Source organism: Sorex araneus, chromosome 9, assembly GCF_027595985.1.
Source record: "Sorex araneus isolate mSorAra2 chromosome 9, mSorAra2.pri, whole genome shotgun sequence".
Taxonomy (NCBI): domain Eukaryota; kingdom Metazoa; phylum Chordata; class Mammalia; order Eulipotyphla; family Soricidae; genus Sorex; species Sorex araneus.
The window spans coordinates 2398075-2425287 of record NC_073310.1 but is presented as its reverse complement, the minus strand read 5'-3'; the positions used below and the strand labels follow the sequence as shown (position 1 = coordinate 2425287).

The following is a 27213-nucleotide window of genomic DNA, read 5'->3' as shown; positions in this document are numbered from 1 at the left end:
AGGCGTTTGCCTTGCACTCGGCCGACCCGGGGTTTGATTCCCAGCATCCCATATGGTCCCCTGAGCACGGCCAGGGGTAATTCCTGAGTGCAGAGCCAGGAGTGACCCCTGAGCATCACTGGGTGTGACCCCCCCCCCAAAAAAAAAGTGTCTATTATGCTTAAGATACAAATTATCAAATTATCAGTGAGGACACAGTTGGCCTATAGTAGACCAACTTTTCTTGGGGGAGGGGGCCACACCCAGGCATGCTCAGGTCCCTAAGCCTAACCAGAAGTTAGGAGTGCTGGGGATTGAACCCAGATCAGCCTCAAGCAAGGCAAATAAATGCGCTCCCCACTGTACTCTCTCCAGTCAGGATGACATAACTGAACTTATAAGGAAGCAGCCTCAGTGAAGGAGTACTACTCAGCTGGGGCTGCCTGACGGGTGAAATGAGCTACCACATTGCAAAGTGACCTGTAAACAGTAAAAATGTGATAAGACAAAGTATTTTTAACAGAGCCAGAGAGATGGTACAATGGGTGGAGTGTTTGCCTTTCGAATGGCCAAACCAGGTTTAATCCCCAGCACTCTCGTCCCAGAACTCAGTCACTAGGAGTGACCCCTAATCACAGGGTCAGGATTACCCACTGGGTGTAGCCAAAAGAACGAAAGAAAACAGAGAAGAAACATCTAGAGGTGGAAGGAGGACAGCATGAGATTGCTGGATGCTGGGCTGAACAAGGGTCAGAAGTGTGTGCAAGGCAAGCACCTCATTGCACTATCTCCACAGTACCAAATGCAACTCCTAAGCAGAAGTGTACTTAAACTGTTGAAAGAAAATGTGACATAAACAGTTCATGTCTAGAGCAGAGCAATAGCACGGTGGGTTGAGTGTGTCTTGCAAGCAGTTCAATCCCCGGCATTCCATATATCCCTGAGTACCACCAGAGGAAATTTCTGAGGGCAGAGCAAGGAGGAAGCCCTGTGCATCTCCACTCAAAGTATCTTCCTTCCTGTTTTTGTTTTTTTTTTTTTGGGGGGGGGCTTTTTGGGTCATACCTAGCAATGCACAGGGTTTACTCCTGGTTCTGGCTCTGTACTCAGAAATTACTCCTGGCAGTGCTCATGGGGCTATATGGAATGCTGGGGATCAAACCCGGGTTGTTCAAGTGCAAAACAAAACCCAGCCCATCTTGTTCTTGTTTTATTGGAACACATTTGGTGGTACTCTAGCCTCACTCAAATTTGCACTCCTGGCAGGGATCAGGGACTGTGTATAGTACAATCGCCTTAACAGAGTACAATCTCTCCTGCTCTCAAAGTATCTTACAAATACAAAGGATGAAATCAATCTCATAAGCATCAAAAGTGTACGGTGTAATGTGTCTACAGCACTTCTGGAAGAATTGGCTATAGTGAGTGTCAAATGAACAAAATGACTAGAAAGATACAACTAGTGATTGTAGAGAATGAAAATCAAAATAGCCTTAAGATGAAGGTTATGTTAGATTTGAGAGAATACTTCAAAATAAAACTACTTCCAAAAAATGGGAGAAATTTGGGGTGCTGGAGTGATAGCATAGCGGGTAGGGCGTTTGCCTTGCATGCGGCTGACCCAGGTTCGATTCCCAGCATCCCATATGGTCCCCTGAGGACCGCCAGGGGTGATTCCTGAGTGCAGAGCCAGGAGTAAACCCTGTGCATCGCCAGGTGTGACCCAAAAATCAAAAGAAAAAAAAAAGAGAGAGAAATTAAATGCAAATCATCTGATAGATGAAGATTATGTAAGATTAAGATTATACTGCACTATATTCTAAAATGAGAAGCTTTAAAATAAGTCAATTGAGAGAAGCACCACACATGTTTAAAAAAAGTATTATTTGCCTTGTTGTGGCAAATAGTACCAAGTGTTAAACTACCTAAGTTTTACTCGTTTTATTTTTTAACAATCTTATTATTATTATTATTATTATTTGCTTTTTGGGTCACATCTGGCGATGCACAGGGGTTACTCCTGGATCTGCATTCAGGAATTACCCCTGGTGGTGACCAGGGGACCATATGGGATGCTGGGAATCAAACCCAGATCGGCCGCGTGCAAGGCAATGCCCTACCCACTGTGCTATTGCTCCAACTCCTGTAAGTTTTATTCTTGACTCAAGAATACAGCTCTTCTAAACTATTTTTTTTTTTTTTTTTTTTTTGCTTTTTGGGTCACACCTGGCGATGCACAGGGTTTACTCCTGGCTCTGCACTCAGGAATAACCCCTGGCAGTGCTCAGGGGACCATATGGGATGCTGGGAATTGAACCCGGGTCGACCGCGTGCTAGGCAAACGCCCTACCCATTGTGCTATCGCTCCAGCCCCTCTTCTAAACTATTTTTAAATTCAGGCTGAAGCGATAGCACAGCAGGTAGGGCGTTTGTCTTGCACACAGCTGACCTGGATTGGATTCCCATATGGTCCCCTGAGCACCGCCAGGAGTAATTCCTGAGTATATGAGCCAGGAGTAACCCCTGTGCATTGCCAGATGTAACCAAAAATAAAAAATAAGATAAAATAAAATAAAAAATAAAATCTTATGTAATTGGGTCCAGAGCAATAGTACAGCAGGCAGAGTGTTTGCCCTGCACATGGCTGACTTAGGTTCAATCCCCATCATCCTATATCGTTCCCCCGAGCACCGCCAGGAGTAATTCTTGAGTGAGGAGCCAGGAGTAACCCCTGAGCATCGTCAAGTGTGAACCCAAAACCAAAAACACAAGAACAATGAGACACCTCACTGAAATTCCATGCAGGTAGCAGAAACATATAGCACAGCAGGTAGGACACCTGCCGTGCAGGTCGATAACCTGGGTTCAATCTGAGTAGCACATACGGCCCCCTGCAAGTGCACCAAGCACCGCCAGGAGTGATCTCAGAGTACATCCAGGAGTAAGAGCCAAGTAACTCTGGGTGTGGTTCCCAAAGCAAAACCAACAACAGAAGACATTCTTTGGTATAGTGTAGACAACTTCTAAGGATGAGCACAGGCTCTTCGCGCAGGAGGACAGAGCTCAGTCCCTGTCCTGTACGAACCCCAATGGACCACCCAGGAGCAGGGCCAGGCATAGCCTCTGAGCACTGCAGAATGTGACCCCAAGTTACCTGACCCCTAAGTAAGACTAAAGTTTACTAGAGGCAGAAATTCACAAATTATTACAATCACATTTCTCAGTGTATATTAAATTAAAATGTATATAGACGGAGAGACACAATCATACTGATAAATCACCAAAATAGAAAAAGTTAACAACTAGCACACAGGGCAGTTACAATGCTGGCAGAGCATTCTAAGCTGAACCTCTCGTATTGAAATGAAACAAATCTTACTTGCAAAGACAAGTAAAAGCCATCATCAGGTCCTGTCAATTCAGCCCAAATCTTGGTAGCTTCCTCCCAAGACATACCCCTCTCTACGCTTATCTGTAAAAGAAAACATAAAATAGTAAATTACATTCAGTTCCAGCAATGTCTAGTACACACTTTACTAGGCAAGACTTTCAAACTCACAGTGTATAACTCTACGTGGCCAGAGGTCGAGTATCCTGGAGTCAAAAACTTCTTAACATCACTTTTCCTCACCTTTTCATCTCCAGAACCAAGATCTTGAACAACAAAAAGCAGCAAGTAAGAACTTACCAGAAATACAGCAAAGCATTTAAAAAAAATCTCCCCACTGGGTTCAGTCCATCCCACCCACACTGGGAAGAGCAGGTGCCGCCTGGGAGGCGGGTGGGGGCAACGCACGCACAATCCCTTATACCTGCCCACTTACCTAAGATTCCCATGTCATATCTTCCATTTTTTTTGGCATTTTGAACAACTGCAGTTAGTGTGTCTGCAAAATACTGAAATAACGCATTCTGTTGATGCACCTCCATGCCCAAAATTCTATTTAAGAATTTCCCAATGTTGTTGTAATCTGCAATGATAAGGTAATACTTAAGACTTCATACAATGATTAAAAAGAACCTCTCTTAACTCTAAACTCCCATTAACTTGTCTAGTCTTCTATTATTTCTCTGAAGAAAGCTCGACTTTATCATCTCTACCCTAGCAATGAGCACAATCACAGCACATCCTCAAAGCTGTCCAGTGGAGGGGCTGGAGTGATAGCACAGCAGGTAGGGCATTTGCCTTGCACGCAGCTGACTGGGTTCGTTTCCCAGCGTCCCATGTGGTTTCCTGAGCACCGCCAGGAGTAATTCCTGAGTGCAGAGCCAGGAGTAACCCCTGTGCATGTCTAGGTGTGACCCCAAAAGCAAAAAGCAAAAAGCAGATAAAAAAAAAAAAAAAAGCTTTCCAGTGAGTATCCAGAAGATACCTAAAACTGCTGCAGTGCATGTCAGCACTGCCAAAGTTCTGAATTCAATATCTGATAGCACCAGGTACAGCCCAGTTGTTCGTGATTTAGAGGCCGTTAGCATCAGAGTGGCCCCTCAGCTCCCAGTCACTATTAGGAAGGCTGTCCAAGCCCCCAAAAGATAGATGTTGCTTTGTTTCGCTGTTGTAAACCAGGTGGTATTCTCAGGAGGCCTAAGGGCCCCTCGTGATTTTCAGCTAACTCGGCCGGCAATTCAATGCAAGGACCCCAGGGTGACAGGCTCAGGCTCTGCAGCACTGAGGTAGTGATGCTTGATACCAGAGATACCAGAAATGGAACCAGGGTCAGGTGCATTCAGGGCATGTGCCTTAGCATTTTACAAACTCTGGTCCCTTAACAAAGACTAAATGTCTTCTGAATATTCACAACAGTATGCACAAGCCCCCGAGTCTGGCGCCAAGCACTGCATGTCCACTGAGTGGCAAGAAATGTAGCCCTGGGGACCACGCCAAGCTGCCAGCCCTAGTGGGAGGGCCCCTATTTTGGAAGGGGTGGAGGAAGTAGGGCTAGAGAGACTCCCCCAGTGCACTACTGAGAGTGATTCCCTAAGCAACTCACTGAGAGAAGCCCCTGAGCACCCTGAGTATAGCTCCAAAACCAAAATAAAGACAATATATTCGCAGGAGGGGTCCAAGCAACAGCCCAGGGGGTAAGGCACATGTTTCTGCAAACGGCCAACCCTGTGCCTGAGAGGAATGATGCCTGAACACAGACCCAGGAGCAAGCTGAGCAGAACTAGGTATGACCCAAATGACCCCCCCCCAATTCACAAAATCTGATGTGCAAAATGAATTTTAATGCTAACCTATAAAATTGGTTTTAGTGATAGCAATTTATATGTATAAACAAAAATACACTACCTTTATCCAGAGTAAGAATTCCAGAGCGATCTTCTACATTTATGAGGCCAACTCCTATTAGTCCTTGTCGAACATCTATAAAGACATTTATAAAAAAATCTATGAGGCCAAAAGTTTCATGAGTTTTTGTCTGTTCCCTGACTAAGCAAACTAGATCAGGTTCAATGAAAATGTACCCTACGTATCTCTCAGAGCAAACAGCTAAATTAAATGGACCATAGTCCTCAAAGGTAAGCACCCTCAAAATCGCATAATAAACATATTTTTACCATTTCATTAAAATAAATGATCTTGGGGCCTGAGCGATAGCACATCGGGTAGGGCATTTGCCTTGCACGTGGCCGACCCAGGTTCAATCCCCAGCATCCCATATGGTCCCCCAAGCACCGCCAAGAGTAACCCCTGAGTGCAAAGCCAAGAGTAACACCTGAGCATCGCTGGGTGTGACCCCCCCCCAAAAAAAAGCAAAAAAAAAAAAAAAAGAATCTTCAAAAAAAAAAAATAAAATAAAATAAATGATCTTTGTTATAGTTATCATTTGGAATTAAGATATCTGGATGAATAGCAGTCACCCACAAAAAACCTCTATCATTTTGACCATATAACTAGCAAAATAACCTTCTAAAATTATCTACCAGTACAGACAAGTTGATGCCAAAGGTACGTAACGGTTGAGACCAGTTCAAAGGATGAATGCATGGGTTTAACCCCGGCACCAGTGAGGATCAGGGTCCAAAGTTCACCCGGAGCACTGCTGTGTGCGCCTCCAAAAATAAGCAGTAGGGTCGAGGGATTTGGCTGGTGGTAGAGCTCAAGTGCAAGGCCCAACTCCTGGCACTGCACAGATACCCATCCCAGCACCACTGAGTGTGACCACGGCAGAACCAAAGACTACTGGCCCACTGGGCCTGAGAGAGAACTCTAAGAACAAACCACAGGCCAATCACTGCCCAGGTGCTAGGTACCTCTGGCAGGGGAGATGGCTCCCAGGGCACAAGTTCCAGCCCTGGCATTCTATGACCCCCAGCACCACAGAAACGGAGGAGCACCTGGGAGTAATGTGGCCATAAATGCCATCAGTGACCATCAGAACATCATCCAGGTATTTCACTAAGAACTACAGACACAGCCAAATACCAGTTCTGCAACTAGTACCTTTTGTCAGAAAGTTAGCTCTACAGTAAATATATTTCAAATACCCCTGATCTATTTATTTAAAATAATTCAATAAACCCGCTGAGTAAGTAAACTCCGCCTTATGTTCAAGGAAACTATAAACTGGAACGAATACAACTAGGAAGGTTTAATGCCTCCTCTCCAATCCTGTTTTTGCTTAGCCATGATGTTGACCAGTTACCTTTAAAGAATTCTCCAGGATAGTCTGGAGGTGGTGATACCATAGGAGAATCTAGGTTTACAATGGATTTCATGACAATTTCTAAAGCATTTCTTCCATACTGTAACCAAAAAAAAAAAAAATTTTTTTTACCAGTTAGAAGAGATGGATGGATACTGTTCAACCATACGATCAATCAACATACTAAAAACTATTAATACATCAAAATTCAAGGGTTAGAGCAATAGTACAACAAGTAGGGTGCTTCCCTTGCAATTCAACCAACCCAAGTTCAGTCCCTGGAATCCCAAAGAGTCCCCCAAGCACCACCAGGAGTAATCACTGAATGCAGAACTAGGAGTAACCAACTCCTGAGCATCACTGGTTTAGACCACAAACAAAAATAACAGTTTCTTAAAAAAAAAAAAAAAATTAATTATTTTTATACACAGTCACACTTTTAAATTCCCCCTACACACAAAGCAGAGCTTCATTAATAACCTTTACTTTTGGGAACTTGACTCATATATTCAGTATATCCCTATTTTCTAACAGGAATCAAGAAGATGGCAAATTGTGAATTCGATCACCAAGGACCTGCTTGTTATCTGAAGTCACAATTTAAAAGCAAAACCCAGGGGCTGGAGCATTAGCACAGCGGGTAGGGCGTTTGCCTTGCAGGCGGCTGACCTAGGTTAGATTCCCAGTATCCCATATGGTCCCCTGAGCACCGCCAGGGGTAATTCCTGAGTGCAGAGCCAGGAGTGACCCCTGTGTATGGCCAGGTGTGACCCAAAAAGCAAAAATAAATAAATAAATAAATAAATAAGTAAAACCAAAACCCAAAGAAAAAGCAATCAATCAAGAAAAAGGCCAGCGAGCTAGCTCAAAGGGAGAGTGGGCATGCAGGGTCCCCAGGGTTAGCGTCCAAGGGCACAATATCCAAGTTCCGACAAGTGTCTAGCATTGCTGCATGCTGTCCCTGAGTGAAACGCAAGCCCATTCCCTTACTCCACACACCACGAGCCAGCACAAGGCTTAAAAGTACCAATAGAAGTACCTTGTTGTCGAAGTTGAACCTGCTCAGATCTCTCGATTCTGTTGCTCTTCTGTCACCATGCGTCAGTGCCCCCTGCAAAACACACAATTTTCAATCAGGGCATAAAAGACTGGTCACATATAGTGTAGCAATATAACAGTGGGCAGGGAATTTATTGATCCTTGGCACCCTACATGGTTACCTGAGACCACCAGGAATGATCCCTGAGCAGAGAAACAGGAGTAAGGCCTGAGCACTACCAGGTGCGGCTAATAAAAATGATGGGTGGCAACTATCCTCTTTAGACACACCCTTACAACTCACTTACCAAACTCTCCAGTCTTTTAGCAACAATAGATGCAAATCTTTGCTCCCCTGCCAATTCCGAAATCAGAAAGACATATTCAGGAGCAGTAACCTGATTTGACCTATGAGTTCGACCTGTAATGACATTAAAAAAAATTATTGACTTGCATCCCCCAGGAGATATCCATATTCTTTCTTGAACATACAAATGGAAAGCACCTTTCCCATTTACTATCACCCAGCCCTTTTAAATTTCTTTAAATAAAACTATTTTGCTTGACTTTGAAACCAAAAAAGCAATTATTAATAATGATCACTAGTTTCAAGATGTTGAGATCTATTCCAACCTTCATTGTTGCTATTAAAAAACTTGATACAGGGGCTGGAGGGATAGCACAGCAGGTAGGTTGTGTGCCTTGTATGAGGCCGATCCCAGTTCGATTCCCAGCATCCCATATGGTCCCCTGAGCACTGCCAGGGGTAGTTCTTGAGTGCAGAGCCAGGAGTAACCCCTATGCGTGGCCCGGTGTGACCCAAAAAACAAACAAACAAACAAACAAAAAAAAAAAAAAAAAAAAAAAAACCTTGACACAAAAAAGAGATCTAAAGAGTGGTCGAATAATGACCAGAAATCTCCAAAAACCAAAATCAACAACACTGATTTGAACATACACATTCAGAACAACTCCCATCTATAAGAGACAAAAACTCTCAAAATAGTTAAATGAGGGGCTAGAGATGAAAGATAAAGGAGTTAACGCAGTGCCATGACAGGCTCAATGGAGCCAGGCCCAAGTTTCGCTTTCCTAGGCTTAGGTTACGGTCGTGTGTCCCACCTGGTCCCACACCCAACCCCCGGCCCTGAGTTATGGTTTCCCAAAGTGATGTGGCCTACCAGGACAACCAAAAAAGGACCGAGAAAGTCTCTGGCAACCACCTCAGCCGGTCTCCAGTCAATCAGAGATGGCTGGAAATGTCCTCTAGATCATTGCCAAAGACAAACCTTTAAAAATCCTGCATATCCGTGGCAAAGGGCCGCTCCCTCTGAGGAAGCCACTGCATCAGTGAGCTGGACAGGGGCCCTAGCTTGGGCTAGCCAATAAAGACCCTCTGCTTGTTAAATCGCAACTTGTCTTCGTGTGACATCTCTGGAAAGATCTCAGCACCCCCCCCCTTTTTTTTTGCTTTTTGGGTCACACCCAGCTATGCACAGGGGTTACTCCTGGCAGTGCTCAGAGGACCATATGGGATGCTGGGAATCAAACCAGGGTCAGCCGTGTGCAAGGTAAATGCCCTACCCACTGTGCTATCGCGTTAGCCCATAGGCCCAGGTTTAACAGAAATATTAAGAGAAATTATGGTGCTTGCCATGAATGCGCCTGACCCAGGTTCACTCCCCAACAAGTACATGGCTACTATTCATTTCCTTTTTTTTTTTTTGCTTTTTGGGTCACACCCAGAGATGCTCAGGGGTTACTCCTGGCTCTGCACTCAGGAATTGCTCCTGCAGTGCTTGGGGGACCATATGGGGTGCTGGGGATCGAACCCAGGTCAGCCGAGTGCAAGGCAAATGCCCTACCCGCTGTGCCATCGCTCCGGCCCCTCATTTCCTTTTTTGTTTTGGCGCCATACCCAGTGAGGGTGCTCAGGGCTCACTCCCATCCCTGCACTCAGGGATTGGTCCTAGAGGGGATAGGGATTGTGCCATCTCTCTCTGGCTTCCTGCATTTAACTACAGTGTTCCAAATGTGCTGCTGGATTCCCCCAAAATTGTCATTTCAAGTTCCCAGATCACAGACACGAAAATGAGAGAAAAAAGAGCAGACAAGCCCCAAAAGAGCCCAAGAGAAGCAGTGCCTGCTCCAGGATGGCTATAGTCCATCCACACTGCAGGCAGCAATGGTATTTTCCTGGCTGTAATGCAAGAGTGCCCATTAAAATCCCGAATGCACTGCATGTCTGATTCTACCAAGGCCTTTACCTGATACATTGGGTGAGGGGAACTTTGTGTGTGTGTGTGTGTGTGTGTGTGTATGTGTGTGTTTTCTTTTTGGGTTACACCTGGCGATGCACAGGGGTTATTCCTGGCTCATGCACTCGGGAATCACTCCTGGCAGCGCACAGGGGACCATATGGGATGCTGGAAATCGAACCCGGGTTGGCGGTGTGCAAGGCCAACGCCCTACTTACTGTGCTATTGCTCCAGCCCCAAGGGTGAGAGGACTTTTCAGCCAGAGCTAAAACCATATGAATTCTCTCCCTGGCCTCTCTTATAGATGTATATATATATTTTTCTCTTCTGATTTTTTTGCTTTTTGGATCACACCCAGCGATGCTCAGAGGTTACTCCTGGTGGTACTAGGGACCATATGGGATGCTGGTAATCAAACCCGGGTCGGCTGAATGCAAGGCAAGTGCCCTCCCTGATGTAATACTGCTCCGGCCCTCTGTTCTGAATTTAGAAATTGTACTGAGAAAAACACAGAAACTTGTATGTATTCTGATGCAGATAAAAAAAAAAGAATTTCTGCAACAGGGATGTGGCTTGTGTCCTGTGAGCCTCTAGGACTGATCCTGGTACCTCATAATGATGAGGATCACCACATGCAATCCCCGCAAACATAAGAGAAAAAAACAGAAACAATTCAGTTATTATGCACTGGCTCTACATAAGGAACCCACCGAACTGCTGAATTGCTCTATCTGCACTCCAGGGCAACTCCAGAGTCATGTGGACTCTTCGTCTTTGATTTTTAGCTCTCCGATCTGCTTGTAATGAAATGCCTGAGCTGGCAGCTTCCGAGATGATCGCAATATTCTATATCAAACGTGTGAAAGAAAAGAAAAAGATCACTTTTACACAAAGAAATCAGGAAACAGCCCCCCCACCAAAATCTCTCATTACACTATTGACAATCTACCTATTTCTATTCTCCCACTCTTCATCATGGACACAAAGTTTAAATACACAGCTACCCAGAATGGAGATGATGCTGTTCCAGTCTCCCCTGCAGCTCCGCCTGCCTGTCTGTGAGTGGCAAGAAAAGCACCCTGATGTCCTTAACAATTGAGAATACAGGGGTCTTCATCCACAGGCAGAGGCTAGACTTACCAGGAGCGGCATCTGGGCCCCAAGCCACTGCTGGGAAGGTTTGCACACACAAACAGCCCCAAGCCAAACTAGTAAAGACTTCCAAAGGCAGAGCCAGGAGCAAACCCAAAAAGCCCCGAGAAATAAATACACTGGCATGATTCACTGTCATTAAAAAGCAGACCAGAAAGACATACCTTTTCTCCATCCATAAATCTTTGTTTTTCTGTGATATTTAGTATCTCCACGGGGACATCAATTTCAGACCTGGACTCATAAGAAATGCTTCCATCATCATTGCTTACAACCCTTCCTTTCCGGCCAGTCATCTGGAAATCAAACAGTATCCCATAAAGCTCTTGGAGAACCTGACAAGCTACAGAGAGTCTATTGCCCGCTCGGGAGAGCCTGGCAATCTCCCCGTGGCGTATTCATATCCCAAATACAGTAACAGATATATATATACCTCTTGGAGAGCCTGGCAAGCTACTGAAAGTATCCCACCTGCACAGCAGAGCCCTAGCAAGCTACCCTTGACGTACTCGATATACCAACAACAGTAACAATAGGTCTCATTCTCCTGACCCTAAAAGAGCCTCCAATCGTTGGTAAAGAAGAGTAAGGAGAGGCTGCTAAAATCTCACGGCTGAGTATAACAGAGACATTACTGGTGCCCGCTCGAGGAAATCGGCAAACAACGGGAAAACAGTGATACAGTGATCCCATAAAGCATGTCTATGACATGTAAGACTTAGGCCTCCGTCCTAAGAGTACTGTGCAGCTTTTACTGCACCAGACTTTGCAACAGCCTGTTCTGAAAGTTCAAATTCCAGCGGGGAGCAGACACTCAGATAAAGAGTAAGAAGTTAGGGCCAAGGCCAGAGCGACTGAGATTGGCCTTGTGATAAGGTGCTTGCTCTCCAGGCGGCCGACCCACACTAGATGACCTACACCACCTCTGAACCCTTAAGCACACAGCAGGAGCCCTCACCTCCATAAGAATAAACTGGCAAATGCCATGAGAGACACAGCCCCAATCAAGTGGCACGTACCTCAGCAACATTCTCAGGCCCTCCGAGTTCATCGATGAGCTCATCCAGGGTATTGGGCGGGAGGTCTTCAGCTAATTTTTCTAATTTATCCAGTAGGTCTTTCTTCATCTGCTGGGCCCTTTCCACAGCATCCTGACTTGTTATAAGGCTACTGTTACTGTTGGTGTTACTGTTAGCTAAACAAAAGGCATTGGTTAAAATCAGGATAGTTTATTACTCATTTAGAAATACCCCACAGGAAAGCAAGGTTGGTTACCTGGTGCGCTGTTAGGAGCAGGGGCAATGACGGGTGTGGATGAGAAACTGGGCCGCTTTGAGCCCAGCCCTGACGCTAATAAGGCACTTTGAATAGAATCTGGATCGATGCTTTTCCTCTTTTTTTTATCTTTGTTCTTCTTATGATCTTTTCTGATTAACCAGGGATCTGAAAGTGAAATATACACTTCAAATCATTTTTCAGACAGTGTATAAACCACATATGGTTCACTATTAACACAGGATATGGGCACGGCACATCGTCCCCAGGGCACCTCAAAGAGTGATCCCTAAGCAGTGTCGAGAGGAAGCCCCAAGCACCGCTGGATAAGGCCAAGAAGCAAGATTAAGTGCAAAATCTCACTCATCTTTTAAAGGAAGCAGTCCTGAAACTGAGGAACAACCACTAAAATAGGTGGTCCGTAAGTACACCCTAACACCATGGGATCAATTCAGTACTTTAAGGTTCAAAGTGCAGCTTGGGGGCTAGAGAGTACAGGTTCATTCCTGTACATGATATTCCAGGCTCGACAAGAGTGATACAAGGGCTGGAGAGATAGCATAGCAGGTAGGGCGTTTGCCTTGCATGTGGCTGACTCAGGTTCAACTCCCAGTATCCATATAGTCCCCCAAGCACAGCCAGGAGTAATTCCTGAGTGCAAAGCTAGGATTAAGCCTTGTGCATCACCAGGTGTGACACCCCCCCCCAATAAAAAGTGATACAGAGTGTAGCCAGATAGCCGAAAAGTCCTGAGCACTGCCAGGTGTGTGGCCCCCAACCACCCCTGCCAAAAAAAAAAAAAAAAACCAAAACCACCACCGAGTTGAGGTCATCTGTAGGATAACATGGGATTTGTCCTTTTACCCTTGCCTTAGGGAACATAGTTTACCTTAAAGCAATGTCCTTTCTGTATGAAAACAAGAAGACAATATTGTGCTTGTAACTTGGGAGTTGATTGACTCCAATAATATTTACTCCTGGGCATTTGCTTTCTTAACTCAGTTGCCCTCAGTTCCTAGCACCCCAAAAGCAGGATCCCGACGAGGGACAGGATGGATCCAGGGCAAGCAGTGAGTTATGTGCTACCCTGGCATTGAAATGGGCCAGGCCAAAGCACCACAATACTCAACTATAAATTGAGGGCATGATCATGGATAATGCTGTTATGATCCAAAAGTAACAAAAGTAACCCTGCTGGGGTTAGGAAGACTAACCTGGCCTGAGGACTGTGGTCTGGATTATACAGTGAATGTCCTCAGGAAGAACCAAACTTTAAGGTTATATCTCTTACTGTGCTCATACTGAATGACATTGCTAGAAATATTAGAAGTAGATTTACTGGGGCTGGAGCGATAGCACAGCGGGTAGGGCGTTTGCCTTGCACGCGACCAACCGACCCAGGTTCGATTCCCAGCATCCTATATGGTCCCCTGAGCACCGCCAGGGATAATTCCTGAGTGCAGAGCCAGGAGTAACCCCTGTGCAGAGCCGGGTGTGACCCCAAAAAGCAAAAAAAAAAAAAAAAAAGTATATTTACTATAACTATTTAAGTAGATTACTAGCTCACACCCCGATACACCCTTGTTTGGACCCCCCACCCTTGAGTGGATCTCCTTAGATGAGATTTCCTTAGATGAGATTTTGTTAATCTCCTCAAGAAATGGTCTTAGCCTTCTTTGTTGATTTGTTGATGTTAAACCCACCTTTGTGTCACCACCCTATGTAATTTGCTATATAAACTAAGACTGTGGGGCACTGAGGGGAGATAGAAGAGACAGTGATAGGAGAAAGAAGACAAGGGAGACAGAGGAAGAAGGAGGCAGAAGAAGACAGGAAGAAGACACAGACGCAGAGAGACAGACAGAAGAGAGCACAGTGGCACACACATAAGCAGAGGATGAGGTGAAAGAAGTGAGAGCGAGAAAAGGGGATAGAGGAAGATCCAGAGAGAGATCGAGAACAGGGAGAGAAGCACAAAGAGAGAAAGAAATAAACTGATCGAGCAACCAGTTTGGCCTTCTTCCTTCCTTCGCCTGCCTCATCATCACCATCAACCTCCCCGGGGTGGGGAAGCGGCTGAAGACTACCGAACGCCGGCAGCAGGAGAGATAGAGCCCTGGTGGGCTCTCTTCTCTTTTTGTGTTTTTACATAGTCATCACCTCATATATGAGCTACACTTTCAGAAGACAAGCTTGGAGTCTCTATCAAGCCAAATATTAAAAATTGTACTGCATAAAAAGTGATTTATTGGGGCTGGAGCAACAGAACAGCGGGTAGGACGTTTGCCTTGCACCTGGCCGACTCAGGTTGGATTCCCAGCATCCCATATGGTCCCCTGAGCACTGCCAGGAGTAATTCCTGAGTGCAGAGCCAGGAGTAAACCCTGTGCATAACCAGGTATGACCCAAAAAGAAAATAAAAGTGATTTATCTTTTGGTGTCAGGGATAAAATCTATGACCTCACACATGCATATACTCGATACCATCAAGTTACATCTACAACCCAGAAAAGATTGACTTTTTTTTAAATTGCTTTTTTTGGTTCACATCTAGCGATACACAGGGGTTACTCCTGGCTCTACAATCAGGAATTAATCCTGGCGGTGCTGGAGGACTATATGGGATGCTGGGAATCGAACCCGGGTCGGCCGATTGCAAGGCAAACGCCCTACCCACTGTGTTATCACTCCAGCCCCAAGAGTGTGTGATGCTTTTTGAGTGCGTGATGCTAAAAATTAAACCAAGGTTTCTCAAGACACATACTTTACTTTTTTTTTTCCTCTTTTTGAGGAACCAACGATGCACAGGGTTACTCCTGGCTCATGCACTCAGGAATTACTCCTGGTGGTGCTCGGAGGACCATATAGGATGCTGGGAATTGAACCCAGGTTGGTTGCATGCAAGGCAAATGCCCTACTCACTGTGCTATCACTCCAGCCCCAAGACATGCACTTTTTAAAGTCTGGAGCCATAGCATTAGAACAGCAGGTAGGGCATTTGACTTGCACACATCCAACCTGGGTTCAATCCCCAGCATCCCATATGGTGCCCTTAGCACCACCAGGAGTAATTCTTGAGTGCAGAGCTAGGAGTAACCTCTGAGTATCTCTGGGTATGATCCACCACCCCACCAAAAAAAAAAAAAAAAAAAAAGCAGGACTTTATATGTGATATGCAATATGCGATAGCACAGCGGGTAGGACGTTTGCCTTGCATGCGGCTGACTCAGGTTTGATTCCTCCATCCCTCTCGGAGAGCCCGGCAAGCTACAGAACGTATCCCGCCCGCACGACAGAGCCTGACAAGATACCGGTGGTGTATTCGATATGCCAAACACATTAGCAAGTCTCACACTGGAGTCATTACTGATGCCTGTTTGAGCAAATAGATGAACAACGCAACACCAGTGCTACATTGCGACAGTGCTACAATGCACTTTTACCAATGAGCGTATCCCTCAGAAGTAGTTTATTTGGTTTCAGGGTCATACCCAGCTGTGCTCAGGACATCAGGGATCACTTCTGGTGGAGTTTGAGGGACCATACAGGATACCAGGGATCAAACCCAGGTCAGCTGCTTGTAAGGCAAAAAAGGCAGAATAGTTCCAGCCCCTTAAAAATAGTTTTTGTTGTTGTTTTTTCTCTATTTTGGGTCACACCCAGCTCTGGAGTCAGGAATTACCCCTGGCGGTGCTCAGGGGACCATATGGGATGCTGGGAATCAAACCCGGGTCGGCCATGCGCAAGGCAAACGCCCTAACTGCTGTGCTATCGCTCCAGCCCCAGAACTAGTCTTAAATTCAGGTCCAGTAGCTTTGTATACAAAACATTACACTATTATAAAAATAATAAAGTTTTGAAAAAATTCTAGTTCAATTTTATTAACCACTTAACTTTTATTTTACATTTAAAACACATGGATGAACTTACCATCTTCATCATCCTCACTAGACTCATCTCTAAATGGGTTGAAGTCGTCGTCATCGCCAGAACTCATGTTTTTAGAGCTCTCATAATCACTCTCTTCGTTACCAGAGGCATCAGACTCACTTCCGCTATCATCGGAACTGCTACCAGTAAGGCCACCAACTTTTCGTGCTTTTTTAGATTCTCGAGTAATTTCTTCACCTACCCACACATAAACCCCCCCAAAAAAGTGAGTTCAAAATCAATGCTCTATAGGTGCAGGAAATCAAGGCAGAGTGAAAGTACAGCGGATGAGGCGTTTGCCTTGTACTTGGCTGACCCAATTTGATCCCCGGCACCCTATACAGTCCCCTGAGCATCTCCAGGAGTAGTTGCTGTGTGCAGAGACAGGAGTAACCTCTAATTTTTGCTGGGTGTGGCAAAAAAGGCCATACACACACAGAAAAAGAGACATAGGAAATAAATTCATCTTATCACAATTGATTTACTAGAGACATTTACTAACATACACAAAATTCACAAACACTAACCTCTTGGATTTGCACAGAAACCTGATTGTGTACAAGTAAATTATACTGAGAAACATACAGAGACTCAAGCAACAGTATTGCAGGGCGGGTGTGTGCCTTGAACATAGCCAACCTGGCTTCAATTCTCGGCATCCCACATGGCCCCTGAACACCACGAGTGCAGAGCCCTGAGTAACCACTGAGCATGGGAGGGTGTGGCCCAAAAACAAAAAACAAAAAAAAAGGAAATACATACATAGGTACAAACTCAAAAGACTGCCTTCAAGGGAGTCATGGAGAAATCAGTGTTGAAGCACAAGCTACACACGCCCTAACCTGGGGTTTGTTTTTTTGTTTGGGAGCCACCTGGCTGTACTCTGGACTCATTCCTGGCTCAGGGACCATATGAGAATCAACGAATAGGAGCTTCGTGAGCCATGTGTAAGGCAGGCGCCCTACCTCCTATATAATCAACTCCCTTCCCAACTCCATAACAGGTCATTAAAGTGGGCAATCCTCAGCAGTGCTCTAGGGCCACCAATGCTGGAGCAAGGGGGTCTGGGGTCCATGTGATGCCAAGGATGAACTAGCGGCCTGCCATACGTTATGCAAGTATTCTGCCACTTGACTATCTATCCCAAACCAAATTCCATAAACTCTTGATAGCATATGGCCAGTGCTCAGCAAACTACCTGGCAAATAATCACTGCTCCATATTTAAGTCAGAGTGCAGTTAACTGTACACTCAAAACTGTATGAGGGGGACTGGAGCAACAGTACAGTGGGGAGGGCAATTGCCTTGCACATGGCAACCGAGTTCAATCCCCAGAATCCCATATGGTCCCCAAGATCCCTAAGCACACCAAGAGTAATTCCTGCACATCACTGGATGTGAACCCCCCCCCCAAAAAAAACAAAACAAACAAAAAAAACAAAAAAAAATCTATATGAAGGGCTGGAGAGACAATACAGCAGGTTGGCCATTTGCCTTAGGTTGACCTGAGTTTGATCCTGGCACCCCATAGGGTCCCTCAAGACTGCCAGAATTCTGGAGCGATAGCACAGCGGGTAGGGCGTTTGCCTTGCACGCGGCCGACCCGGGTTCGATTCCCAGCATCCCATATGGTCTCCTGAGCACCGCCAGGGGTAATTCCTGAGTGCAGAGCCAGGAGTGACCCCTGTGCATAGCCGGGTGTGACCCAAAAAGCAAAAAAAAAAAAAAAAAAAGACTGCCAGAATTGGTCTTAAACTTTTAAAAAGGAAAAACAAAATAACCAAAAAACTCAAATCATGAATGATGATAAAAATATGCAACTGCAGCTGGGGGTGTGCTTCAACACTCCAGTGTAAGGCTTCCAGATAGGAGACCTAGAGTCACAACGCCCCCCGAGGGATGGAGGGATAGAAGGAGGGAGAGAGGGAGCACTGCTGAGAGATTCATTCCGGCATCAACTGTTTCTGAAAAGCACACACCTTTTCGCTTCTTTACTTTATTTTCTTTGCATGGACTATCTCTTGGAGAACTATTGTTACTTGGAGCTGTCAAATCAATTCCAAGCAAACTATAAAGTTTTTTCCTGTCTGGAGCAGGGAAGTGTTTTTCAATGAGTGACTGCAATACTCCTCTGTGGAAGGAGAAAAAAATGACAATTACACAGTTGGGTTTACAATTATGATGTATCTAAAGTCTAAAAGAAAATATTTCTCAAACATAAATAGGCTTTGCTCAATCTTAGAAAATAGTAATAGTACTCAGATAAAATTTAATTTTCCACGTCAAGAAATTACATTGAAATATAAATCAAGTCCATACGCAATTTTTAGTGCCTAGTAGCTACATTAAAAAGTCAAAGGAGGGGCTGGAGCGATAGCACAGCGGGTAGGGCATTTCCCTTGCATAAGGCCGACCAGGTTCAATCCCCAGCATTTCCCATATGGTCCCCTGAGCACCGCCAGGATTAATTCCTGAGTGCAAAGCCAGGAGGAACCTCTGTGCATCGCCCAGTGTGACCCAAAAAGAAAAAATTAAAAAGTCAAAGGAACCGAAAAACTGACTTTAGTAAGTTTTACTTTCAATGTATCTCTTGAACATGTTATTAACCCGACACTTTGTATTTTCATAGGAATCTTAAACCTGATTTATATTTATACTTATGGAACATCTCATTTTGGATTAGTTACTTTAACTGCTCAAAGCTATATATGATAAATGTCTACCTTTTGAAATATGGAAATCCTAGAAAAGGTAAAGACTGGCAAATGCAAAACATAATTATCAATCATCTAAATCTAAGTAGAAATCACCTGAATAATCCCCTCTAAGGCAACATGACAATTTTACCACTAGAGTTACAAGTGGCAGCTTAAGCCAACAAATTGATAAAGCGATGCTCAAAATAGTTTTAAAACTCTTTACAAGGGGGCTGGATCGATAGTACAGCAGATAGGGCATTTGCCTTGCACAGGGCAGACCCGGGTCCGATTTCCAGCACCCCTTATGGTCCCCTGAGCACTGCCAGGAGTAATTCCTGAGTGTAAAGTCAGAAGTAACCCCTGTGCATCACCGGGTATGAACCCCCCTAAAACAAAGGGTAAGAATATATCATGACTGCTTCCAGGTTTTATATAAATATTTCTAAGCTTTGATAAACTATTAATTGCACTTCTAATAGACAATAATTTCAAACTCATAAACTGAAACAAAACCAAACTGTCACAGAATCCTAAAATGTACACGACAAAAGAGATTCAAGCCCTTGTTTTTGTTCAAATACTATGCATAATAATCAATAATACTTGTTTCAAAAGGCTTGACTTTTCAGCACTGCTCTGCTCTTTTCAGAACAAAAATACTGTTATGGAAAAAAAAAATCACAGAATTATAAAACCTAAGACCTGGGACTAGAGCGATAGCACAGCGGGGAGGGAGTTTGCCTTGCATGCGGCCGACCTGGGTTCTATTCCCAGCATCCCATATGGTCCCCTGAGCACTACCAGGGGTAATTCCTGAGTGCAGAGCCAGGACTAACCCCTGTGCATCGCCGGGTGTGACCCAAAAAGCCAAAACAAACAAACAAACAAACAATAAAACCTAAGACCAGATAACCTTTAAAAGATGATATAAAGACTATAAAGAGTGAGGTGAAATTTAATTGAAAGTTAGAATCCAAAACATTACTTGGCAGTTGAAACAAAATCATTTAATTCTCCTCCACCCTCTTCCAAGGCTTCTAGCGTCCTTGCTTCTCCTGTGGACTGCAGACCAATCACAACACACTGTGGGAAATAAACACAAGAAGAACATAAAAATACAAGTAGTGAAATGATACATGTTGTTCCTTTTGGGGGGGGGCTGGAAGGGATGAGTTGTGGGTGCTCAGAAGCTAGACCAGCTAAGCTCCCAGGGACCATGCAAAGCATGCAGGTTGTTTCTCTCACTGGCCCTAACTGTAGTTTAATGATGTATATATTTTTTAACGGCTTCAGGGCCAGAGATTGCTCAGTTAGATAGCTCTAACTCAGGGCTAGAGTACATGCTTTGTGCACCAGAAGTCTGGGTTGGTTTGATCACTGGCACCATATTGTCCTCTAAGCACTTACAGAAGTGGTCCCAAAGTAAAAACCAAAACGAGTAACATGGTTTCACAAAAGAATAAAACTGTACTGTCCAAGGGTCTGGGAGCTAGGCACAGAGGCCAGAGGCACATGCTCAGGGGACCACAGTGCTAGGCTGCTGGGCCAGGGATCAAACTGAAATTGGCAAAGTACAAGGCAAATACCTAAATTCCTGCAGTACGTCTTTGGCCCTAAAAGTGCATGTTTAAAAGGAGAATACCCTGCCACAGAGGCAGGGTGGGGTGGTGGGGTATGGGGTGGGGGTGGTGGGAGGGATATTGGGATCATTGGTGGAGGTGAATGGGCACTGGTGGAGGGATGGGTAAACAATCACTGTCTGAGTGAAATGCAAACACAAAAGTTCCTAAGTTTGCAACTGTACATCACAGTGATTCTCTAATAAAAAATTTAAAAAAGAAAAAAGAAAATTATCAGCTACAGAGGCTGGGGCGTTGGGGTGGGAGGGGAGGTAGACTGGGGTTCTTGGTGGTGGAATATGAGCACTGGTGAAGGAATGAGTGTTCGATCATTGTATAACAGACTTAAGCCCGAATGCTTTGTAATTTTCCACATGGTGATTCAATTAATTTTTTTTTTTAAAGTGCATGTTTACCACTATTCTTTAAAAGGCAAGAACTTCATTGCCACAGAGGCCCGAGGCAAAAGGCATCTCCCCCCCATCTGCTCACCTTTCCGTTCTTGATTTCTTCTCGAGCGAGCTGCACGACTCTCTTCACCTTCGACGCTATGCACAGATACTTGAAAAACCTCTGGTGAGCGGACCAGAACTGGCCCCACATGGACTTCTTCATTCGCTGCTCAGCGTCGATCAGGTCTGCAGCTTGCTGGAATCGCTCTCGGGCCACAACCCACTGAAAGACACACACACTGCTTTAGGGGTTTCTCCCTGTGAATCACTGCTGAACTGACCAATCGTAACAAAACAGTGTTAAGTTCAGGATTATTTGACATTCAAACAATGAAGTATCTTCAGGAACTTGAGAATCTCGAATGTTTTTACTTATTTTGCTTTTTGGGCCTTGGTCACATGCAAGGCCGGTGCCCCACCTGTTACACTACTACTCATCCCCCTTCAAAATGATTGTAGTACACTCAAATTTAAATTTCTTCACTAGATTAACATTCATTCTTTATGAGTTCTAAAACTACAGTCAGAAGAATTACCTACCAAATGAAAAGCTTGGAAAATTTGGAACTAGAATCTGTTGATTAATCTACTGTTTTACAACATAATTATACTCCTGCAAATGAAGAAATTACCCTGGACAATATGGATGCATTGTCAGCAATATTAAATATACTAGGAATTAAAAACAGAATGCTCACCAGCTTAACTGCTTTGTTATACATTTTAACATAGCTCTGAGAAAGAAGAACTTCCTCAATTTTGAAGGTCACTCCAGTAAAGCTTAGTTGTCGGGCAATGTACATTCCTCTAAGTTTCATATCCATAGCAACTATTTCCATGGCACCAACACCTCTGAATAAAATTGAAACAGACAGTAGCTATCATTAAATATAGTAGGGCTTTAACATACATTGACGAGGTTAGGAATAACACATTTTCTAGACTGCTACGGAAAAATAATATGCATTGTAAATTTTTTACCTCCGTTCTACCGCTTGAATAAAATCACTGAATTCTCTAAATGGAGTCCCCTCACCCCATATTCCAAGACGGTTCATATAGGCCATGTTCCGCGGTTCAGAAGCACCTGGAACACCCCAAAAGATAATTAAAGTTGAAAAAATAACTGAGATTCTACCTTTGAAGCTTATTCCTGATGTTTTGGTTTTGGGGTCATACATGGTGGTGCCAAAAACTAAATCACGATCCCGGCAATAGCTATACACTAGATAAGTTCCCTGATCTTTTCACACTCTCTCGGGACAGCTTATACATTTATTTTGGGAGGGGCAGAGGGTATTTCATCCAGAGGGGACTCAGGGATCACTCCTAATGGTGCTCAGGGAACCATAAGTGACGCTGGGGATAAAATCCTAGTAAGTATCTTATCCACTGTACTATATTACTGGGATCTTAATTATTTTTACAACTTTTTAAAAATTTCTCTCTTTAAGACATAACCTGGCAGGGCTCAGGGCTTACTGCTGGTTCTTTTCTCAGGGGTCACTTTGGGCAGTGCCAGGACAGAAATTGGATCAGCTTCACAAGGGAATAAAGTCTTAAAGTTTGGTACCTTAAACCCTGGTATTGTCTCACCAGTCCATAAAAGAAGTTTTGATATAGGAACACTGCTTGTGACAATATACAGACTAAGTAACACAGCATTGTAATTCCTCGAATCTCTATCATGATCACCACCAAAAGTCCTATTTCCTTCCACCACCAATTAACTTCCCTTTACCAAAAACCCCTTCCCCTCTTGGTAACTCATCAACCTACTGTTTACAAGTATATCTTGTTAAATAAGTACTCACCAGTGGCACTAGCATAAACAACTCTGGCTTTTGGCAATTTGTTCTGAAGCTCTAAAACTGCTAAGCCTGTTTTGGTTGGCTTTGAAGAACCAACAGGACATAAGTTTTTTGCTTTATGACATTCATCAAACACTATCTGTAAGGAGTGAATTAAGGATCAGAGTACACGGGAGTGAAGTCTAGATTCCCTAGGGAGTGTCTCACAAGACAATCTTCAAGACAATCGGGAGTGGGGTGATGTTAAGCCACTGAGCGCACATTAGCATCTCATGGTCATTTCAGATTCACTTCAAGATTACAAATATTTGAAATTAAGCCCTCTATGTGCCTCTCAATTTGTCCCCCTGCCTTCCCTAGCCACAGAGGCATCCACTGAATGTGATTATAAATCTTAGTTAAAAACAAAATTTTGTTTTGGGTTACAAATGGTGCTATAGATGGAACCCAGGCCTACCGCATGCAAGCATGCAAGGTACACGCACCGAAGCCCTTGGAGTCCCTTGTCCAGCCTGAAATACACTCATAGCTAGACTGAAAAAAAGGACCCACTGTGGCAGTGCCCACCACAATGATGGTTCTGGTCAAGTCTCTAAGGAGAAGCATGACTGGCAGCCAACTTAATCAGCATTTCACATACCGGGAAATGAGGTATGTCACTATGTAAATAATCAATATGACTCTATAAGGAAAGGAGAGGAGTCGGCACTTCTTACACCTCTTAATATTCTCTAAACCAGGAACTCGTGTCAGCTTCCTACAGGATAGATACAATGAAAAAAAATCAACCTTCTGGCCTTCTCAGACTATCATCAATAAAATCTCCTTCCAGCAATAATCTCAAATTCCTGTTTTCCAAACATTAATTATCTTTACATTGACTTTTGTGATACTAGGAAACCCATGAACCTTCGCTGAAAGGATACAACACCATCGAAGTCATCGCCGCACCAGTGTAGCAGTTGCTTCAATCTAGTTTTGTATTTGCCACCAGACTGACTTTCACCAATAAGGGAAGAATAGGTAGCAAAAATGACACCTTTTTTCACACTTCCATTATGTTTCGAAGATATTTTTCCATACTTAAACTAAAAAGAGAAAAGAAAATAGTTTAATAAATATGCCTTTCTCTCTAAAACAATTATCCTACCTAAACTTTCATAGCAAGAAACACCAAGGGTGTGACAGTCTTTGAGAAGTCAAAGGACCTCCTAAGATCATGCAAGAATTCCTCATTGTAGGGGCTGGAGCAATAGCACAGTGAATAAGGCATTTGCCTTGCACACTGCCAACCCAGGTTCGATTCCCAGCATCCCACATGGTCCCCTGAGCACTGCCAGGAGTGATTCCTGAGTGCAAAGACAGAAGTACCCCTGAGCATCGCCAGGTGTGACCCAAGAATAAAAAAAAAATTCCTCATTGTACATGCATCACAGATGTGCCCAGGTATGATACAATCCAAGAATCCATTCTCCATCAGTCTCAAAACCAAAGAGAAACATTACAAATCAGACTTATCTTGAAAACGGCAATATCTAGTGCTCTACTTGCAATACTTAAAAATTCTAATAGTTTAACAGGTCTTTTCTCAGTTATGATGACATTACAAAAAGATTTCAACATGCCAACCAATACTGTTTTAAGTTTTGAACTAGTAATAATCATTCAAATCACAGTATTTTCCTTACCAGTAAATACCCACAGAGCACAGACATTATTTATGAATTTAGGGCTTCGATTTATTTCCAAAGGACAAGGAGAAAACTGCAGCAACTTCGTCTCTATTCTACTCTGAGGTTTTGTTTTATTTTGGGTCACACCCAGTGATGCTGAGGGGACACTCCTGGTTCTGCACTCAGAAACTGCTACTGGTAGTGCTGAGGGGACCAGATGGACATTGGGGATCAAGTCAGGCACATGCAGAGTCAGCGCCTTCCCCTCTGGACTATCTCTCCAACCCTCTTACTTGTTTGTTTGTGAGATTCTGGGACTGAAGGAAGAAAGGCTTTAAGTGGAAGAAAATGTGCCTTAGTGCTAAAGCAGTTTCATGTGATTAGAATCTTGTTCATTTAGAACTGGTTATGGTCTTTTATTTATTTATTTATTTTCTTTTTGGGTCACACCTGGAGATGCACAGATGCACAGGCGTTACTCTTGGCTCTGCACCCAGGAATTACCCCTGGCCGTGCTCAGGAGACCATATGGGATGCTGGGAATTGAATCCGGGTCGGCCGCGTGCAAGGCAAACGCCCTACTTGCTGTGCTATCGCTCCAGCCCCAGGTCTAGATTTTGTGTGTGTGTGTGTGTGTGTGTGTGTGTGTGTCTTTTTGGGTCACACCCAGTGATGCCCAGGGGTGATTCCTGGCTCTGCACTCAGGAATTACTCCTGGTGGTACTCAGAGGACCATATGGGAGGCTGAGGATCAAAACTGGGTCCACAGTGTTGAAGGCAAACACCCTCCACCCTGTACTATCGTTCCAGCTCCATGACCAGGTCTCCTGTATTTGACACTACAGAACTCTACGTGGCAAAAGTATTAGCATGTGGCAATCAACAAAGTATGGCTGTAACTAGCACTCTAATCTTCCTGTGAAATACCTCATTTAGCCATCATTAATGATCCAACAAAACTATCATTATTCCCATTTCACAGATATGTCAACACTGAAGGATCAACTAAACAAAAAGTTTTCATACCTTATTTAATGAATGGACCAAAATGTTTTTTGCTCCAATATCCCTCAAATCTCTTTCAGCATCATACTTTAAATCATTTGAAACACTGAACCTGCCACACAAAATAAAATAATATTAAATTTACATTGCATCATTTAGTAATACCCAGGAAAAAAGCCAAGTCTTGATATTTCAAAACAAACACAAAAGTAAAACCCATACCCACAAGATTTAAGTAATTTACTCATAGATGAAAATCTCCAGAGTGAGCCAACTGCACTCACCATAATGCTCTTTTCCTACTCAGCAAATAATTTTCATAGATGATTCCTGCTATGGTCCTTCCTTTACCTACACCTGCACCATCACCAATTAAGAAGCCAGCACGATCTCCATTAGGTAGAAACGTTTCATGTTGCTTTAAAAAAAAAAAAAAGTCAATTCATCTACTCCTTTTAAGTATCATGTCGGTAATGCTTTCATACACAATTCTGATATATGACCCTTTGAGGTGACAGAGAGGTAGAACAGTGGTAAGGCACTGCCTTGCAGAAGGCAGGTGGGATCTCTAGCACCCCATCTGGTCCCGATAAATCTGCCAGGAATGATCACTGAGCCAGCAGTAAGCCCTGAGCACAGCTGGGTGTGGTCCCAAAATAAAAACAAGAAAAATAGTACGATCCTTTTGAGTTTGTTTTTGGATCATACTAAGTGATGCTCAAGGCTTACCTTTTACTCTGAACTGAACTCTGGGATCACTCCTGGCGGGAATGAGGAGACCAAGTCACATTGGCTGTGTGCAAAGCTCCTTACCTGCTATATTATCTCTCCCATCCTACGACAGATTTTTACATGAGTAACACAGTTTGGTTTAATGTACATACTTGCTCCAGTTTTATTCTGTATTCCTTCTTGTACCATCACATGTTCCAGGTAATCAAACAAGCTGGACATCATTCACTCCCCTTTACTTTTTCTTTTCTTTTTTTTTTTTTGGGGGGGGGTTTGGGTGTGACACCTGGCGATGCACAGGGTTACTCCTGGCTCTTCACTCAGGAATTACCCCTGTCGGTTCTCAGGGGACCATATGGGATGCTGGGATTAGAACCCGAGTCGGTCTCGTGCAAGGCAAATGCCCTACCTGCTTGCTATCGCTCCAGCCCTCACTCCCCCTTTCAATGCTTGCATTATCAAGCTTTTCCATCACAGGTTATTGGCTGTTTGACCATCACTTGGTTTTAAAACGCAGGGTAAAACAAAAATTCCTAACACATGTCTGGTGATAATACAATGGATAAAGCAAACTGACGCAGGGAACTACATCTGGTTTTGAGTCGAGAGCCAGGAGTGATCCCTGAGCACTAATGGATATGCCCCACCCCTACCCCCAATAAACAAAACAACACGTGCCAGATTGCTCCTTAAGCCCGTGTTCATCTCAGCCTGTTTCTTTGCTCGAATATTTACACTGTAGAGAAACCTGTGTTCTCTTGAATATGCACTCCTCCCTGTCTCTCCCCTCATCTTTCTAAATAAGTTTTAATAAAACATACGAACCTTCGGGGCCTGGAGAGTACAGGAAGTAGAGCAGTGGCCTTGCATGAGGCCAACCAGGGTTAAACCCCCAGTATCCTATCCCAGGGGTTACACCTGAGCACTGCCATGTGTGGCC

General features: G+C 44.1%; 1 protein-coding gene across 4 annotated transcripts in view; it reads right to left on the bottom strand.

The window, feature by feature from the left end:
* SBNO1 (strawberry notch homolog 1) overlaps positions 1 to 27213 on the bottom strand; it is a 64432-nt gene that overhangs the window by 9846 nt on the left and 27373 nt on the right. For all 4 annotated transcript variants that reach the window (XM_055146728.1, XM_055146729.1, XM_055146730.1 and 1 more), the window contains 21 exons: positions 25826 to 25959; positions 25563 to 25653; positions 23790 to 23951; positions 22867 to 23002; positions 22034 to 22139; positions 21751 to 21904; positions 21093 to 21275; positions 19967 to 20064; positions 18262 to 18413; positions 16283 to 16480; positions 12353 to 12520; positions 12097 to 12272; positions 11242 to 11373; positions 10636 to 10771; positions 7976 to 8088; positions 7669 to 7740; positions 6630 to 6729; positions 5273 to 5347; positions 3804 to 3950; positions 3539 to 3633; positions 3359 to 3451 (listed from right to left, as the gene is read on the bottom strand). In XM_055146728.1, coding sequence (XP_055002703.1) covers positions 3359 to 3451; positions 3539 to 3633; positions 3804 to 3950; positions 5273 to 5347; positions 6630 to 6729; positions 7669 to 7740; positions 7976 to 8088; positions 10636 to 10771; positions 11242 to 11373; positions 12097 to 12272; positions 12353 to 12520; positions 16283 to 16480; positions 18262 to 18413; positions 19967 to 20064; positions 21093 to 21275; positions 21751 to 21904; positions 22034 to 22139; positions 22867 to 23002; positions 23790 to 23951; positions 25563 to 25653; positions 25826 to 25959 — 2721 coding nt within the window. The remainder of the gene's footprint in view (positions 1 to 3358; positions 3452 to 3538; positions 3634 to 3803; positions 3951 to 5272; positions 5348 to 6629; positions 6730 to 7668; positions 7741 to 7975; positions 8089 to 10635; positions 10772 to 11241; positions 11374 to 12096; positions 12273 to 12352; positions 12521 to 16282; positions 16481 to 18261; positions 18414 to 19966; positions 20065 to 21092; positions 21276 to 21750; positions 21905 to 22033; positions 22140 to 22866; positions 23003 to 23789; positions 23952 to 25562; positions 25654 to 25825; positions 25960 to 27213) is intronic.